The sequence below is a fragment of the Epinephelus moara genome, chromosome 13, assembly GCF_006386435.1.
Source record: "Epinephelus moara isolate mb chromosome 13, YSFRI_EMoa_1.0, whole genome shotgun sequence".
NCBI classification, from domain to species: Eukaryota; Metazoa; Chordata; class Actinopteri; order Perciformes; family Serranidae; genus Epinephelus; species Epinephelus moara.
This window is the reverse complement of record NC_065518.1, coordinates 10,288,774-10,306,193: the sequence shown is the minus strand read 5'-3', so window position 1 is coordinate 10,306,193 and position 17,420 is coordinate 10,288,774. Positions and strand designations below refer to the sequence as shown.

Here is a 17,420-nt window from a genome sequence, read left to right as displayed (position 1 = left end):
CAACTGAGTGTGTGTGTGTGTGTGTGTGTGTGTGTGTGTGTGTGTGTGTGTGTGTGTGTGTGTGTGTATTTATCTATGTGTACGTGTCCGCTGTTGCTGCTTATTTTATGTTTTGTTTTGTTTTTTTCTCTCTCTCTATTGCTCATATTTTCCATTCTGAATAAATGCCCTAAGCATAGCTGAAGCTTGATGTAGTCAGTCAGGCTATTAAAACACACACTTACACACACACACACACACACACACACGGTGAGAAACATGCCTCTGGCCCGCTCGCTCTCTCTCTGCATATCAACTTTCAAGTTGAACTCCTATTCCTTAACGCCGCTCCTTTGACAGTTTCCTGGTCATGTTTGGAAGTAGGAAGCTCCGTGCTGCAGGCCAAGTCAGTTTATGTGTCTGGCCCTATTGCAGTTTTGGACCTAATGGGAACCCTTAGTTGGGTTTTCATTGACTGGGCTGCTGTCGATCTTAATGTGGTATGTGCACATGAGACTTCGGGCGGTTGTGGAGGTTGTTTTGGTTCTCATACATCTGCCCTCGCGTTGGCCTGAGATGTGGTGAACAAGAATGTCATCAGTTCATTCATTTTTCAGGGAGAAAATGCCAAATATTCTGCGGTATCAGTTTCTCCAACGTGAGAATTTACTGCTTTTCTCTGTTTCATATCGCTGTGAACTGAATGTCTTTGTTGGTCAGACAAAACAAGGCGTTTGAAGACGTCACCGTGGGATGTGTGAAATGCATTTTTTCACTGTTATCTTGTATTTTGTGGCCCGAACGATTTTGTCTGAAATCATTTGATGCATCCCTAAATTTTTATCTGTTGTTTAAATGAATGCTTAAAAACAAAAATGAGTTGTAAGAAGACTTCAGGTGAAGATTAAAGACGCTATTTTTTTTTTATTATTATTTAGTTTATTATGAACAAATGAATAATTTTATTTCGGTTACATACATCTGGAAAAACAAAGATTATTTCACACAGATTTTTTCACAGTCAGTAACCGGAAAAGGAACAGATTAAAGCCTCAGGCTTATTTTTGCCGATCCTTTATCAACTCAATGATAACCCAGAATATCAACTGTACCAAGAAAGGAAATAAATGAATTGATAATTAAATACATTATACTCTAAAATATAGTCAACAATTGTTTTACATTTTGATCATTTTACATTATAATCCATAATCACTTGGTGTTTGAGTGCACCTGCCACACGTCTACATTGAAAACAAAGAATTTGAGGGCACAAAAAGCGCTGCATGTGTACGGCCCCTAACATGTCAGGGTTTTCCCAGGGGTTATTCAAGACCAAGGTGGCAAAGGCCTGTGGCGGGGGGCATCTTGACAGCTGTACTTTTAGATACGGTCCCCCCTCTATTAAATACCAGTGTTTCCCCACAGGATTTTTGGTAGACTCACAAGTCAGTCTTTAGACGCGTTGCTTAACTAAAGACTGATATCTTTCTCCCTGATTTTGTGTTTAGATGGGCGGATACAATTTCAGAGCTTAAAAAACTCCCTATGTTGCAGAACCAATAGTAAATCTGCAGGGCGGTCCTTCGGTGGCTCGCTGAACTCTTGTGCTCGTAAACACAGTCCGACTGCGTTAAAAGTTTTAAGCAAAGTCGTTGTAAGTCCTTCATTTCCACAATCTTGTGGACTGAGCACACGTTTGATAAAACGGAGTTAAATCTCTCGGCATCTATTTTCAAGCTCTCTGTGTGTTTGTTTTATTGCGGACGAGAAAAGGGGGAGCGCACATTTCCAGGAGGATGTGTCCTTTTCAAAAATGCAAGAGGAGTTGTTTTGTTGCCGGCCGTTTTCGCCGGTGTGTTAAACACACTTTAGAAAGTAGTGTCCCCAGACTATCAGAAGGCGGAGATCTCTGATTGTCTGGTGGCGAGACTAGATTTTTGGAGACTATGGGAGGTAGGGGGCACGCTCAAGAATTCATAGTAGGCGCTCCAGCCGGTGCGCTACAGAGTGACGTTCATTTACCGGAGGCATTTTATATCTGGCCGATTTTTGGAGACTATGGCAATTAGACTATGGCGAGCCACCATAGTCTCATCAATGTATGGGAAACACTGAATATAAAAATAGTCTCATCAATGTATGGGAAACACTGAATATAAAAGGAGGCCCCCACATGCTTGAGCTTTACATTGCTGACTTGTATAATCAGAACAGACATGTCCTGTGATTTTCAGCCCTCTGTGATTATATGTACCCTTTACAGCAGGCACATCCTGACAGCTGAGAATATTACTGTCAGGTACTGTCCCGCCTTTGTCATAGATAGGCAGGGAAAACCCTGCATGTACACAAATATAAACCAGAACAATTACATATGTAAAAAGATTGGAAAATATTAACATACTAAACATATTAAAAACATATTAAAAGGTGTGAATAGAGGGGGAGCATTTGATTGAGAGCTACCACAAAGGCACCATCTCCCTTATCTACCAGCTTTGATCATGGGACAGTTAACAGACATTATTCTGATGAGATTACCAATGAAATATAAACTGCTGACAGTGTTTCAAAACATATCTTTGGCATATCTGTACTTGAATTTCTTGTCATTTCTGAACTTACATATATGCTGGTATCAATGTATCTGCAGTGAGCTAATATCATTCAGGCTTTAGTCTTTTCACATCAACAGCCTTGGTCCACAATACAAGAATACCTTGTTCACATATCTGTTTGCTTACAGCAGCAGTCTCTCTGCATCCTTTTATTGGAAATGGTTTTGTGTTGTTTGCCAACACATTCTCACTCCGACCTTGTCACATATTGACGTTTGGTCATGGACTTTCCACATCTACATAAGGCATGCAAGGCACCCTGGGTGTGTTGGTTGTTGACGTTCTGGGACGTTGTGTCAGGTTCTGCCTGTTACATGCATTGTCTTCTTTCAAAATACACTTGTGTTTTCACAGGAAATTTACCATTTACATACAGTCTCTTTCAAAATAAACTCACTACGTCAGTACAACACCACGAATTGAAGTTTTTTTTTCATCCTAAACAACAAAAGCACATGGTTAGGTTTAGGAAAAAAAGAACAGGGTTTGGCTTTTGAATCTTACTGGACAGGAACGCCGCTCTTCTGGGTGAAAGTCAGTGTTTGTTGGACCCATCCTCCACCCCCGCCCTATTGGGACTTTCGCTGCCTTAACTTTCGTCCTTGTCCCACCGCATTTCCCCCTGATGCCGTGTGCCGTTAAACTATAACAGCAACCGGCCACGTATCATGCCGAAACGCCAGATTTGGACGACTTTGGAGTGAGACTGGGTTGTATTTGCATCTCTTTTGATGGTAGGATTATGTAACACCATATGATCTGACGCCATGTTCTGTTTCCCCAACAGTGATTCGAGCAAAGGTGGTGGGAGAGAGAGAGGTGGATTCTGGGAATGATATCTACGGGAACCCAATCAAGAGGATCCAGTATGAGGTCAAACAGATCAAGGTAAGAGGACAACTGATCGACTTTCAATCCTCAGCTTGACAGAGTATCCACCAGATGCCTACTACCCCTTTTTTGTGACAGTCATGGGCTCGGCTTGGTTATTCAGTGATAAACACATTTAATTTCCTGTAGATTCTTCACAATAAAAGTCCCCTGTTATTTTGTTATGTAAAAACTTTTACTGTGAAGCAGCAAAATACGGAAATGTTGAGTTTTCAAACAGCAACTTCACACAGCTTCTGATACCACTGATAGGGAACATGAAACAGTAAAATGAAGCAGATATGTAAAGTAAAAACAGAAACGCAGTAGAGAAACTAAACTCCAATCCCCAGAGATTCAGTTGGAAGCTACAAAAATACTGAGAGCTGAACACACAGAGACTGAGGAGAATCTCACAACACAAATGACTTGTTTGAGGGGGATAAACGAGGTGGTCGGGGGTTGGCTGCAGTCGGAGAGACGCCACCACTACCTGCTTGAAGGCGGGCGGGCGGGCGGGCGGCCCGGCTTTTGGACCTACTCCAGAGAAGCAGTAGCAGCTTGGCTTGGCACCGCACATCTGAACTGATAACAGAAGCACAAATTGACACGGCCAAAAGTGACAGCTGAATAGTCCCTGTTAGGGCTGTATTCAACCAAAGACAATCTTGGTTTCCTGAAATTGTACCTGAACTCCAACCGATTTATTGGTTGATGGCAAAACAGATTGAACAATAACAAACACTGTTTCCAGCTAGGAAAAGAAACGCTTTATTAAACACAGTCTTATTAAAGTAACACGGCGACTGTCCAACCAATGAGGCTTTGGTTGAACAAGAACATTACGACCAACCAATCGACCAATCAACCAAAAGTTTGTCAGCCCTCATGCCTACCTATTGTTGCTCAGACTTTGACCTCTGACCCCCCTCTCTGTGGTTTTGTTCCAGATGTTCAAGGGTCCTAACGAGGACATCGAGGCTGTCTTCACTGCTCCTGTGTCCGCTGTCTGTGGCGTTACCCTGGATGCCAACGGCAAGAAGGAGTACTTGATCTCAGGTGTGTGTTATGGGATTTTACGCACGCTTTGTTTTTGTGGATTGTTGTGCATTTCTTTAATCCATGCGAAAACAGAAGCGTGAAAAAAGGACATGTTGTGGAACTGGTAGGATATAATGTGTTAACTGAAGAGCTTTAGAGACTCTGGAAGGTGGATTACCTTTAGACATAGCCAGGCTAACTGTCTCCCCCTGGTTCCATTCTTTATGCTAAGCTAACCGGCTTTACTGGCTGTAGCTCCAAACAGCGTACAGTAGGGTGCTTTCACACCTGCCTTGTTTAGTTCAGTTCAATCGAACTCAAGTTCGTTTGCCCCCCAAGTTCAATCACACTCAGGTGTGCACCAAAACAACCGGACTGAGACCTTCTTGAAGAGGTGGTCTCAGTCCGGTTACAAACAAACTCTGGTGCGGTTCGTTTGTGGTGAGAACGTGTTCCGACCTGGATCTGAACCAACTGCAGTCACATGACACATTGTTTGGGTTAAACATGAGCATGTTACAGTCCTGGAGGATTATTAATGTGCACCTCCTCCTGTACTGCCTTAATATGCACATTCAGCACATCCAATGCATCAAAACATTGTTTTCTAGTTGGAGCCGCGCCTCGTTTTCAAACTGTATGGTTTGACTAAAATGAACAATGACAGCAATATAGTCCACGATGAGCAGCGCTAAAATCAACCTGCGTAGTTGTCCCTCCATTGTGACATTAGAAAGTGTCACATTTATCTTGCAAGTGTACTCTTCTTCAACGTTTGCTTTACTTCCTGGATTTTTCCCACATGGAAATTCTGACCAATCAAGAGCAGCTTTCTCACACAAGGCATTTGATCTGGTCCACTTGTAAATGCTGCCGTGAGAACACAAACCAACTCTAGGCAATTATACAACTTTGTGACAAAATTGGTCCCTGATTCAGACCAAAGCAAGACAACTCTAGGTCTGGAAGCATCCCGAGAATGGCATCAGTCTCCTCCCCAATAACTGTATTTTCCAAAGTTTTGAACTCTTCCTTTGTGTCCTACTGTCAGTAACTTGGCATTACATGTTTAAGTAATTTGTCTAGTAAAAATACCAAATATTTGTTAATTTGCTCTGCTTTTCTCAGTTTATGGTCCTTGAAAATATGTGTCTTTTAGACATAATAACAAATGAATACACTAAGATAAAAGCTACAGACAAAAAAATAAAACAAGACGGTCAGGAAAGAGACAGATAATCAGATATCAACCTCCGGTGTAAACAGCTGGGCGGACAATCATCACATTGGATAAAGACTAACGGGCCATTTTGTGTGTAGAAGGAGTAACTGTTTATGTTATTATAGGTAATGATACGCTGCTGACTAAACCCTGTGGAGACGGGGAGTGACCTTGTCTGTCGTGCTGCAGCACAGAGTTGTAAATGTATGTGTGTCTTGTTCACGCTGCTCGAGGTGATGATGACCGTGAGATTAAAAGAAAATATATCACTCTACAAGATAAAAGCCTGAAGGGAGCATTGTCTAGCTGGCTGGATGTGTTGGGACATAGTGAGTGTCCATGACCTTGTGTTCAGATTTCACAGATGCAGTCTTAAACAACAAGGCTGCCGTTTTACATCTGCATCCACTTGGAGTGTGTTTAGTTACGTAAGCCATTTTTGTCATTTTCTAAATCTTAAAACGGCTAAAATCTTTTTTTTTCTTTGCATCGACAATGGATGTTATGACTGTCTATGTGAGAGGGGTCGCTCAAAGTGATGGATCAGCAGTGTGTTTTCACCTGACTCAGCCCTGTAGAGTTTTACAACAAATTTCAGGTCATTGTTTTGGTTTTCTGAGCCACAGTTTTTGTTTTGCCTCACTCTCATCGCGGGGATTTTAGTTTCAGCAGGCAGCTGCTCCCAGCCAAAAAGCTCCAAACAATTCACTGTACTGTACCTGCTCATTACCAAACACCAATCAGACCCAGTAAGACACAAGCTGGTGGACGTAGTGGAGCAGCTAAAGAGACAGATATCTTCCTCAGGAGTTGGTAGAGACCAAAAACAGAGATAAAAGAGGGTGAATAGTGGACTTAGATTCATTAGGTGGACAGAAACACGACTCCAAATGAATGGTAGTGTAGGAATGCCCCAGATCCAGATCCAAATCATTAAATGTTGAGAATCTGTCAATGCCAAATCCCAACCTGATCCTTCTGTTTTTCCTAGATAATACAGCTGCACTAAACAAACCCTTCCTTGAATCTTTTTAGCCTTGTGTCTGTCTCGAGGCAATGTCTCTGTCCCTTTTATAGAGTATCGTCCAGTGTTTGTTGCTTAGGTGCGGCCTCTGCCAACTGAATCAGCTTTGTTCTGCTGAGTGTTTGCCTTCGACATCTGGACTTACTCTGTGCGGATTGATTAAGAAATTACTCTTATTACTCTTGTTGGCTTTTTGCTTGCAGGGCTTTTGTTGAGTTTTGACAGTGTGGTTGTCGTTGGCCCTACGCTGTCTCTCCCTCGAGCAGGGTGGTGAAACACCATGTGCCATAGATGTGTCATAACTCCTGTAAATAACATAAACAAACAGTCTCAATCTGAATTTCGCTTTCATTTATGGCGTGTAGTGTTTCGCTGTGGGTGTTGCGCAGAGGGAGAGGAGCAGTGGAGAGTTGACGGCTGCACTCATTGCACTCAAGCTTTGCGAGTAAAAAAACACCAGCTGATGTAAAATAAAGGATCCCATCCTCTTATTAGCTCAATATAGTCGATCGTTATCAGTGAAAAAACAACTTGAAAACACCCCCGATCCCGACCTTTGAGATCAGATCAGTACATTCCGAGTAAATAGGCAGTTTTTACCATGAAATGATGATAATATGTCAGTGTTGTTTACAGCTTGTTTCTACTGCCCCCAAGTGGCCAAAAAATTTGCTTTTACAAATTTAAAGTCGGATGAAACTGCATTTCAAGAGTATCTAGCTTCAGCATTATGATGTGTATCTGAGTGAAACAGGATAGGCTAGCAGGATATAAAGTTCGGAGGAATTTGATTTGGTCAGTGGAAAAGTTGTTGCTGAAGCCGTCCACTGTAAAATGCCTTGCGTATAATCTGGAGCTGTCACATATATAACTTTCCTTAAAGTGAACAGAGGGCCTATAAGCACAGTATTTCTCAGCAAACGGGGACACACTAACATAGCATGCTGTTGCTAGCTAGCTAACTTAATCTTAGCCTTGTGCTGGATGCTTTTATTGGTAGAAATAAGCTGGCACTAGCTTACCTAAGAACACATCATATTTTGGTTCACAGGAAGAAAACATGGTGGATTTTTATATAAGAATACAAAGAAATTGAGTAAGAAATGTTGATCTTAAATATAACCCAAAAAGTGGGAATTTTAGACGGGACTATTGATACCATACCACTCTCATATCTTTTTGCTGAATATGAAGCTATAGCCAGTTAGCTTAGCTTAGCATAAAGACTGGAAACAGCCACTCTGCTTTGTCTGAAGGTAGCAAAAACTTCCTCCCAGCACTGCTAAAGCTCACTCATTAACACATATTATCTCGTTTTTTGTTATCTGCACAAAACTGAAGTGTAAAAATGACAGTGTTACTGTTTTATGGGGGGTTAAGTGCCTGACTACTTACTGTGACTGGCTGAAAAATAGTTTAGCATATAACCTCCTCATAAAAGTTAAATATTTGTTTTTACTCTTCAATTTTGTTCAGATTAACTTGTGTGTTAATTAAAGAGTTAAAGGTGCTGGTAGGTGGATTTTGTTACCTTTGGATGGAGCCAGACTAGCTGTTTCCCTGTCCTCAGTCTTTGTGCTAAGCTAAGCTAAGATGAACGACTGCTGGCTGTAGCTTCAGATTTCACAAACCGATATGAGAGTCGTATCACTCTTCTCATCTAACTCTGAATAAACATATTTTCAAAAATGTCCAACTATTCCTCTAAAGGTCTGGTGTGTAAGATTTAGTGGTGTATAGAGGTGAGGATTGCAGATTGAAATTTCTCCCAGTCAGAATTCCTTCAGTTTTCGTTGTTCACAAGGTTTTTACCGGAAGCCGAAATATCTGTAGAGATCTCCTCCTCTCCAAAACAAACAGACCAGGAGATTAACACTGATAAAAACACTGAATAAAGCAGTTTCACCTTAGAAATTGCACTGTTTGTCACGTCACAAATGGACTGCTAGCCTAGCACCTGCTAATGTTGTGCTCACCTTTTTAATCTGATAACTCAAGATCCAGATGTTCAGGAGGTTTTTACCTGGAGCCAAGTTATCAGCAGGGGTCTCTTCCTCTCCAAAACTAACAAACCAGGAGATTTAAATTGGTTTTAAATGGGTTTTTCTGCCACTTTTGGCGTGGAGGGGCTGCTAACCACTTGGTCCCTATCTAGAGCCAGTGTTTGGTTTGTCAATTCTGGGCTACTGTAGTAACATGGCGGTTTAACATTGCAATCTCTGTAGAAGGACCTGATCTCTATGTTGATATAAACAGTTCATTCTAGGTGGTAACGAAAACACAACCATTCTTATTTTCAGGTGATAATACACTAAATAAAACAGTTTTTATATTCCATTTCTGCCAGTATATCCTCCTAAATCCTACACACTGGACCTTTAATGTTTTGTTTGCTAAATCTGTCTGTTATTGTGACTGAAAGCAGCAGAATGAGACATAGTACAGTGAGTAGGGGAGACAGAGAGAATCATGATGTCATGCATGCTCTGGTTTCCCCATCGCAGACAGAGATGCACCCGCAAACACTCGGCCCTAATTACAGAGAGTTGTAAGAGGAGGAACTGCTGAAGCCAGCGTTTCCTCTCTCTCAGACTGCACGACTTGAGCAGTGGGAGCGACGGTTAACTTTCTGCCGACCGGGGCATCTTTTGAAATGATTCATCCTCCCTCCAGGGTTCGAAGGGTTAACAGTTGGAAGGGTTTCAGTGAAACGTGAGTCAGTCTCGTCTGCGAGGACGGGCTGTAAAGACTCCAACATGTCGAGAGCTGCTCTGCAGACAGATAGCGGTGAGGTGAGGAGCAGATCTGCAAACTCCAGTTGAAATATCTTGTGTTTTGACTGGTGCCACTCGTGCGTGAAACATAAACAGCAGCTTTTCACACAGAGGACATGTGGTGTGTGTTGATGCCTGCAGCCACCTGTCTGAGAAGTAACAGATTTTATCACCTGTGAGTGTGTCGTCTAACGCTCACAGTTTGTGACCTTTTGTCCACTGAGAGCTTTTACACTGATGCATGATCTCATGTCTGAGTTTGCTGTCACTGTGGCACTTTTATCACCGTCTCATTCTTTTGCAGGCAAGGCTGAGGCCGGTGGGCGCATGCATGTGACCCTGTGTGATTACATCATGCCCTGGGACACCTTGAGCAACACCCAGAAGAAGGGCCTTAGCCAGCGCTACCAGATGGGCTGTGAATGCAAGGTAAGGCGGTGAAGGACAGTCTGTGTATGTATGGTTTTATCTCCCTGAGTATAAACTCTGCCCCCGCCCTCCTCCCCGAATACAAAACCAGACATAACAGTCCAAACAAGATGAGCCACAACATGGATTAGTTGATTTGACAGAAAATAAACTTTGATAAAGATTTTTTTGTTGGTTTTTGCTTCTGATCTGAGAGGATTTGCTGTTTTCTATCATTAAATGTTCTTTTTACATTTAGATTTTTTGTACAGTTTGAACAAACACAATATAACGCCATAAACAATGAGCTTTAGAGGTGCTGGTAGATGGATTTTATTACCTTTCTATGGAGCCAGGCGAGCTGCTTCCTCCTGATTCCAGGCTTTATGCTAAGCTAAGCTAACAGTCTCTTATTTAGTTAACACACGAGAATAGTATACATCTTCTCATTGGCAAGAGAGCAAATAAGCATACTTTTTAAAACATTACTACAATAAGACAATCATTATCATGCCAGTTTCAGACCGTGTTTTGTCTTGACAAAGTTATTGCACAACAATTAACGCTTGAGAGTTTTGGCTTCTTCTGGTAAATGAAATACATTTTTTTATATGTTTTATTTCTTTCTCTTTTTTTTTTACCCGACTCTTTTTATTAGGGGTTTCAAAGTTAAACAAACAGTGGCAGAGGTATAAAAGTGAAAACAGAATTTCTGATACAAAAATATAGAAAATTTTCAAGTCAAAAATCAAAAACACACTTAAGGGTGATTTGTCATACACGTATAGAAAATGACACAAGCTTGCAAAATATTATATTTACAGATAAAATGTATTGTTCTATTTAAAACGATAAAAAAAAGAAAATAAATATATACATTTTTAGAAATTAAAATAAAATATATTTTATATTAATATAAAAGGGGGCACGGTGTCAGCGTGGGTTTTCTCCGGGTACTCCAGCTTCCTCCCACAGTCCAAAGACATGCAGGTTAATTGGTGACTCTAAATTGTCCGTAGGTGTGAGTGTGAATGGTTGTCTGTCTTTATGTGTCAGCCCTGTGATAGTCTGGTGACCTGTCCAGGGTGTACCCCGCCTCTCGCCCAATGTCAGCTGGGATAGGCTCCAGCTCCCCGTGACCCCCAACAGGATAAGCGGTTACAGAAAATGAATGAATGAATGTCCCCAGAGGGCAATTCTGGTGCAAAAAAACCCAAACATCATAGAAACGTACTGTACATACAACTAAGATAAAAAGGGGGGATGACATGCAGCAAAGGGCCATAGATTGGAATCGCTCCCACAGCTGCTGCGGCGAGGACACAGCCTTTGTGCCTGAGGTAGTGAGTGCCCCGCCCTCATACCCTCTGAATTTAGTTGTTTGTTTACATACCTCGTTTCTCTTCTTGTGCACTGAGTAAGGCCCTGGAGGCACCTTTTTGTATTTGTTTTTAATGAGAATTAAGCTTTTTGCCTGTAGTTTTTGCATTGTGATCCTCTAAGGGGCCAGAGCGCTCCGAACTCCTCGAGTTGAAAAAACTTCAACTTAGAGTGGACAAACGCCCAATTTCATCTCTTTTTTTTTTTTGTCATTTTGGTGATCACATGATTTTGAGAGGCGGGCCTTCTGTGGTGGTCATGACAACAAGTTTACAGTTGGTAAACAATGGAGGAGAATAGGGTTGGGTCGGTTCTCGGTAATACCAATTCGGTCCGGTACTCCGTCTTGGACCGGGTTTTATTTTTTGACCGGACCGCATACTCGGGCAGAACGTACGCGTAGCGGACGCCGCGGAGGTCCGCCCGGTAAAAGTGGACGTCTGCAAGCTCTGTGCGCGCAAAGCACGACCGCGCGGACTTCGCTCTGCGCACCAGTGTCACACAAAAGACTGTTCGGCATGTATTTTTCACATCGCGGGGATTTTTCACGGACATTTTTACACGCAGTCCGCTCCGCTTATAGTATGCCCGAGTCTGTGAGCACCTGTGTCTGCCTCTTCACCAAGCGCACAGCAAGCAGGAGAGAGAGGGGGGTGGGGCGGGGACTGAGTTAGGAGGTGCGAGTGCGCATGTGCCTCTACTGTAGCCTGGAGTTTGTTTAATAGTGACGGGGAGTCGATAATGGCGGACAATTTAGTCTCGATGAAATCAAGGAATGCGCCACTATGGCAACACTTTGGCTTTGAGCCGAAGGAGGCAACCCTTGTTTGCACTGATTGAGTAAGCTGCAAAATTTATTTGTAAGGAATAAAAGAAACAACTTGTTACTGTCACTCTGTTGTCCTAAGGTCGTTTTTTATTTTAAATGAGTCAATTGCGCCACCAAGTGGCGAAAATCCGGTATTACCAACTTGATGTGTTTTTTTACAAAAACCGTACCGTTTTTTTTTTTTCTCATACCAACCCAACCCTAGAGGAGAAACTGGTGGTAGCAGTTGCTGGATACCCAGAGCTATAAGCCCTGATGATAGACAGCAGGTTGTCAAACTGCCCCTGACTCATCCTAAAATATGCCTGGAAACAGCCATCATGGAGGAGAAGCTCCTGGACCAACTGGTGGTACTCCCCATGATCCACCCTCTTTTTTAGGGTCTCATGTACCCACACAGATCTCTGTTTCCCTGTGCCCAACAAACTATTTACTGACAGCCTCTCACCCTCAACCAGAGCTACAGCAAAAAAAACAACTGCCAACTAGCGCCAGCAGTGCAGTAAACACTGCAAAAACTAAGGCAACAGATGCTCACTGATGGCCCAACATTGACCAACAGTCAACCGTCAGCTTGGTTTGTCGGGGCTCGTACAGATAATGGACGGATGGATGATGTCATAACTTGACTTTACCGGACTCTCACAGGGAGGTTGTTCTGTTTGTCTCCGCAGATTGTGCGCTGTCCCTCTTTGCCCTGCGAGATCTCTGCTCCTGAGGAGTGTCTGTGGACGGACCTGATGATGGAGAAGCAGGTGCACGGACGCCAGGCCAACCACTATGCCTGCATCAAGAGGGCAGATGGCTCCTGCTCCTGGTACCGCGGCGTCTCATCGCCCAAGAAGGAGTTCCTGGACGCCGACGACCCTTAGTCACGTGGCACGCCTGACTGCCTACTGCACAGCCTGGCTGGAAAATAAATGTAAACGATTCCATTGAAATTTAAGATCAAAGTGATTTTTTTTGATAAAAAAAAAAAAAAAAAGGCAAAGCTAATGTGACTGAAATTACCTGCTGGTCTGAAAACAACCTTCAGCCTCTCTTTGTGTTGTTGTCCGTTAGCATTTCAGTCAGCGAGAGCAACACAAGGCCGCTTTCAGCCTCAGCATTGCTCACCTTTAACTGAAGAGGCTCAGAGGTTGTTCTCAGACGCAGCGTCTCTGTAAAAACAAAATAGCATCATGAGACATAGACTGGTCAAGTGATGATGTAACTTCCTCCTGAGGCTGGCGTCAGGAGGATATAAATTCTCGGTGAGACAGAGCACTTCCTGCCCCACAAAGCGCTTTAACAGCTCTGCTCTCCGACTCCACCAATCAACCCCCGATCTACGGACGATCATTCGTTACCCATCGTGTGTTTCTACTTTTATTACCTCATTCTCCATTTTTATTCCAAAGCCAAATTCCAAGTTGCCTTTTTTTAAATGATTGTCTCGCGCTCTCTCTCTCAGAACACTATAAGTTACTGCTTCTCTCATCTGCTCTGCTGGGAGCTGTTTGGCCACCGCCGACGTTGGATGCCCACGACACGCTTAACTGTTTCCTTTAAAAAGAACATGAGTCATCTCGCATGGCTGAACTCTTGTGGTTTCATTAGTTGGAAAAAAAAATTCTTTTCTTGTGGTGATTTTTAACTGAAGCCTGTGACCATCACAAGCCTCACTGGACCAGTCTATGCTGTGTAAAGATGAGCGCTCTAAATTTAAACCTGCTCGCCGCCCCCACAGTCCGATCAGAAATATCCCAAATTCCTCTTCCTCATCTCGTCTTCGTCCCTCTCTCTTGTTATCCCCACTATGTAGCTGTACAGTACCTATGCATATACTTTTGTTGTTACTTGATGATTATTATTTACTGCATTAGAACTAGATTTGCACTTTTTGAGGATGAGTAAAGACAAGAGCCTGAACACTCTGATGTGACAGTTATTATAGTTCGCCCAGACCGACAGATCCACCTCAGGTGCAGATTTATCCTGTTTTGAGTGCTTTTGGTGATCCGTATTCACAAACTTACTCTCGCTATCTTTGTCATAACAGATAAAATAATACTTGCAATGGAAGAAAAACAAAAAAAGTGGCGCGCGGTGAGACGTTCGGATATAAGGGATCTTTTTGCAGATTTTATGTGTGAAAGAGAAACAAAAAGAGCTTTGTTGGTTGTTATTTCAGTGTCTTTGTATTATCTGTTGATTGTAAATGCCAACAGCAGTTTCATGATTTGCCAGTATATTCTCGCAGACGGTTCATTTCATGAGTAATAAGGTCTTTACACGCTTAATGTTAGCTTTCCTGCTCCTTCCAGTTATTAATGAAAGCTTTATCGCTGTCATAGAAAGCAAGTTACTCAATCAAAGTTTACAGTGCTGTTTTATACACCTCAAGCTACATTAACAAAAAAATATATATATGATGGAGTATTAGAGGCATAATTTAAAAGTAAACTCTTTCCATTTTCCATTACTTTGTATTTTTTCAGTGTTATTATTATACCTGTCATGATTTTTGTGTGTTTTACGCTGTCTTTGTCTACGATGTCTTTAGCTGTAGTGTCGAGGTGAGAAGGTCCTCTTGCGCTGGAGTAACGTGAGAGTGAGAGAGATTAATCCTTTTTGGAGAGGTGTCGAGAAACGAGGGATGGGTACCTTGTGTGAATAGAGGACTGTGCATGTGTTTGATGCTTTGTGTAAGTCCGGGCGAAGGACAAAATATTCAGTATTATCAAATAAAAAACACGTTTGAAAGAAGAAACGCTGCCTGTGTCAGTCTTTTTGGGCGTTTGCTCTTTTAGTGAAGTGATGCAGGCTAAAGGTATGGAGGCCTAAAGGGCTCAGAACTGAGTGAATAAATACAATGACGTTATGAAACAAACATTTGCCTTGTGCCGAAGTTAGCATTTAAACATACTGTCATTGGATGGTTTCTATGATATCTAATTAATCAGCACCCAACGAATTGGCACCCCTACTGGTTAGGTTAGGTATAATAAAAGATTCATGGCTACGCAAAGTTACGTAGGTTAGGTTTGAGAAAGGTAACATGAATGGCGGTTGCACGTAATGTACTTAACCTAAAGTTGCATACTAAACAGGTCTTTGCTGCTGCTCTCCCTGCCTTAGGCTCTCCATGTAGGCGCATGGAAGGGCAGAGAGGTGTGCTCTCTCTGCCCTTTCTATATAGGCGCACAGAAGGGTGGAGAGGTGAGCCCTCTCCGCCTTAGGTTTTCCTCTTAGGCCCGAGGAAAGGCAGAGAGGCCCAGAACAGAGCAATACCACCAAATATAATACTGCAAATGGAAGCAAAGTTTTCTTTGACTAAAGTGTTCTCGACTGAAATAACTCACTACCCCAACCTGCTGTCTTACTTGGACTTTTACTCTTTAGACTTCTTCCTTCTTCTTTACTCCCATTAGTGCATTGGCCACATGATCGCAGCCTTCACAAATACATGGGTTATATATTAATTTCTGACTCATGATTGTGCAGGTTATATAGGAATTCTAGTGCAGTACTTTTCGTAGAGTACATATGAACAGGGAATGAGAACAGCCTGAGCATTTTGCACGAGTACCACTGTGCTTAAATCGTCTCATAGAGCTGCCTGTAAACCAGATAAGTCATGTTATTTCACTCCAACAGTTTATTTCAAAATGCCTGTTCTTATTTTACAACACTACTTCCCCTGTGACGGAAATGAGACAACGTAATATGCTGTTGCTTTGTTGTGAAGTGATTTGCAATCAGCCAACCACATAACTGGCTCTGTCCGGTTTAATGACTGACAAACAAGATGTGTTGAAATGAAACAGTCACTGGTAAGATTAAAAACATACTTTGGAAAAAGCATATTTTAAGGTGAAAAGTCCTGGACTTAAATAATAATTAATTTGATGTACAATCATGCTAGCAGCTCTTTAACAATGGTTACATATGCTAAAATTAGAACTCTAATACCCACCGCAGGTCTTGTTCAATTTAATGTGACAAGTGATAGGCTCACTACCACACAGGCTACAACCCCCACAGTCTGTGCTGTGGTGAGGTCGAGCGTGGTGTATTTGGCAGAGTTGGCAGTTCAACGTGCTGAGACACACCAAAATGTCTGAAAGTAGGGCTATACTACACACCTGTGGCATCTGGTGTTGATCATATTACGCAACTGAATGTTTCCCCAGTGACCTTTGACCACCAAAATCTAATCAGATCATCGTTGAGTCCAAGTGGCAGTTTGTGCCAAACTTGAAGTGATCTTTGGATATCGTGTTAACAAGAATGAGACAAATGTGGGGTGTAGGTGGCTTAGTGGATAGAGTAGGCGCCCCATGTACAAGGCTGCTGCCGCAGCGGCCTGGGCTCTGCTCCAGCTTGTGGCCCTTTGCTGCATGTCATTACCCCCATCTCTCCTCCCTTCACGCTTAACTGTCCTATCTATAAAGGCAAAAATGCCCCAAAAAATATCTTAAAAAACAAGAATGAGACAAATGCAAGGTCACATTGACTTTGACTTTTGACCTATGACCTATGGCCAACAAAATATAATCAGTTTATTCTTTGTGTATTTTGTAGCGTCTTATTGATTTTAAATCTGTAAAACCAGTAGAATAGTTTCTATAATTAGTTGTGTCTTAACTCTACATACTGAATTCTATTTAACCTCTGAACATTTGTAATGTTGGTATGTTAAGCAGTCAAACTTGGCCTTCATTTGGCGGCTGTTAATTCCCACTGAGGTCGTCAGTGTGTGAGCGACGTAGTTTGGAGTGGAGACACTGTGCTGTGAGAAGGGCAGACAAATACTCTTAAAGATGTGGTAATCGACTCAACTAGGAAAATATTTGAGAAATGTGCAGGCAGAGCCCAGACCGGGCGGTTTTGTCATCTCTGTTCATTCTCTCCTCAGTAATGTCAAACAGGATTGTAATAATCATCCTGTGTCAGAGGGGATTTCACTTCTTCCTGCACTCAGAGGTCAGTGTTTGTGAGGGAAGGCGTGAAGTCAGTCATTATAATTATATTTAAGTGGGCTGATGGAGGGCGTACATGACTGTCCTCTGTCACTTCTCTCAACCAGACAGTTGCTTTTGACTTCTCACTTTGTGTTTTAAAACCCAGTTGGCTAACCCTCCAGGATGTGAGGTCTGTGGATTGTTGCTGCAAACTCTGATCTGCAATCCCGGTTTCTCAAGACACAAACACACAAACAAAACTGAAGTTCACGTCCAAGCAAGCACACTCAAACGGAGCAAATGAATTATTAGTCAAAGAAAGATTT

At 42.4% G+C, this 17,420-nt stretch overlaps 1 protein-coding gene across 1 annotated transcript in view; it reads left to right on the top strand.

The window, feature by feature from the left end:
• The window catches only part of timp2a (TIMP metallopeptidase inhibitor 2a), a 24,091-nt gene extending 9,197 nt beyond the window's left edge, over positions 1–14,894 (top strand). The window contains exons 2-5 of the mRNA XM_050060170.1: positions 3,388–3,488; positions 4,421–4,529; positions 9,836–9,960; positions 12,823–14,894. Coding sequence (XP_049916127.1) covers positions 3,388–3,488; positions 4,421–4,529; positions 9,836–9,960; positions 12,823–13,020 — 533 coding nt within the window. The 3' untranslated portion in view covers positions 13,021–14,894. The remainder of the gene's footprint in view (positions 1–3,387; positions 3,489–4,420; positions 4,530–9,835; positions 9,961–12,822) is intronic.
• The last annotated feature ends 2,526 nt before the right edge of the window (positions 14,895–17,420 follow it).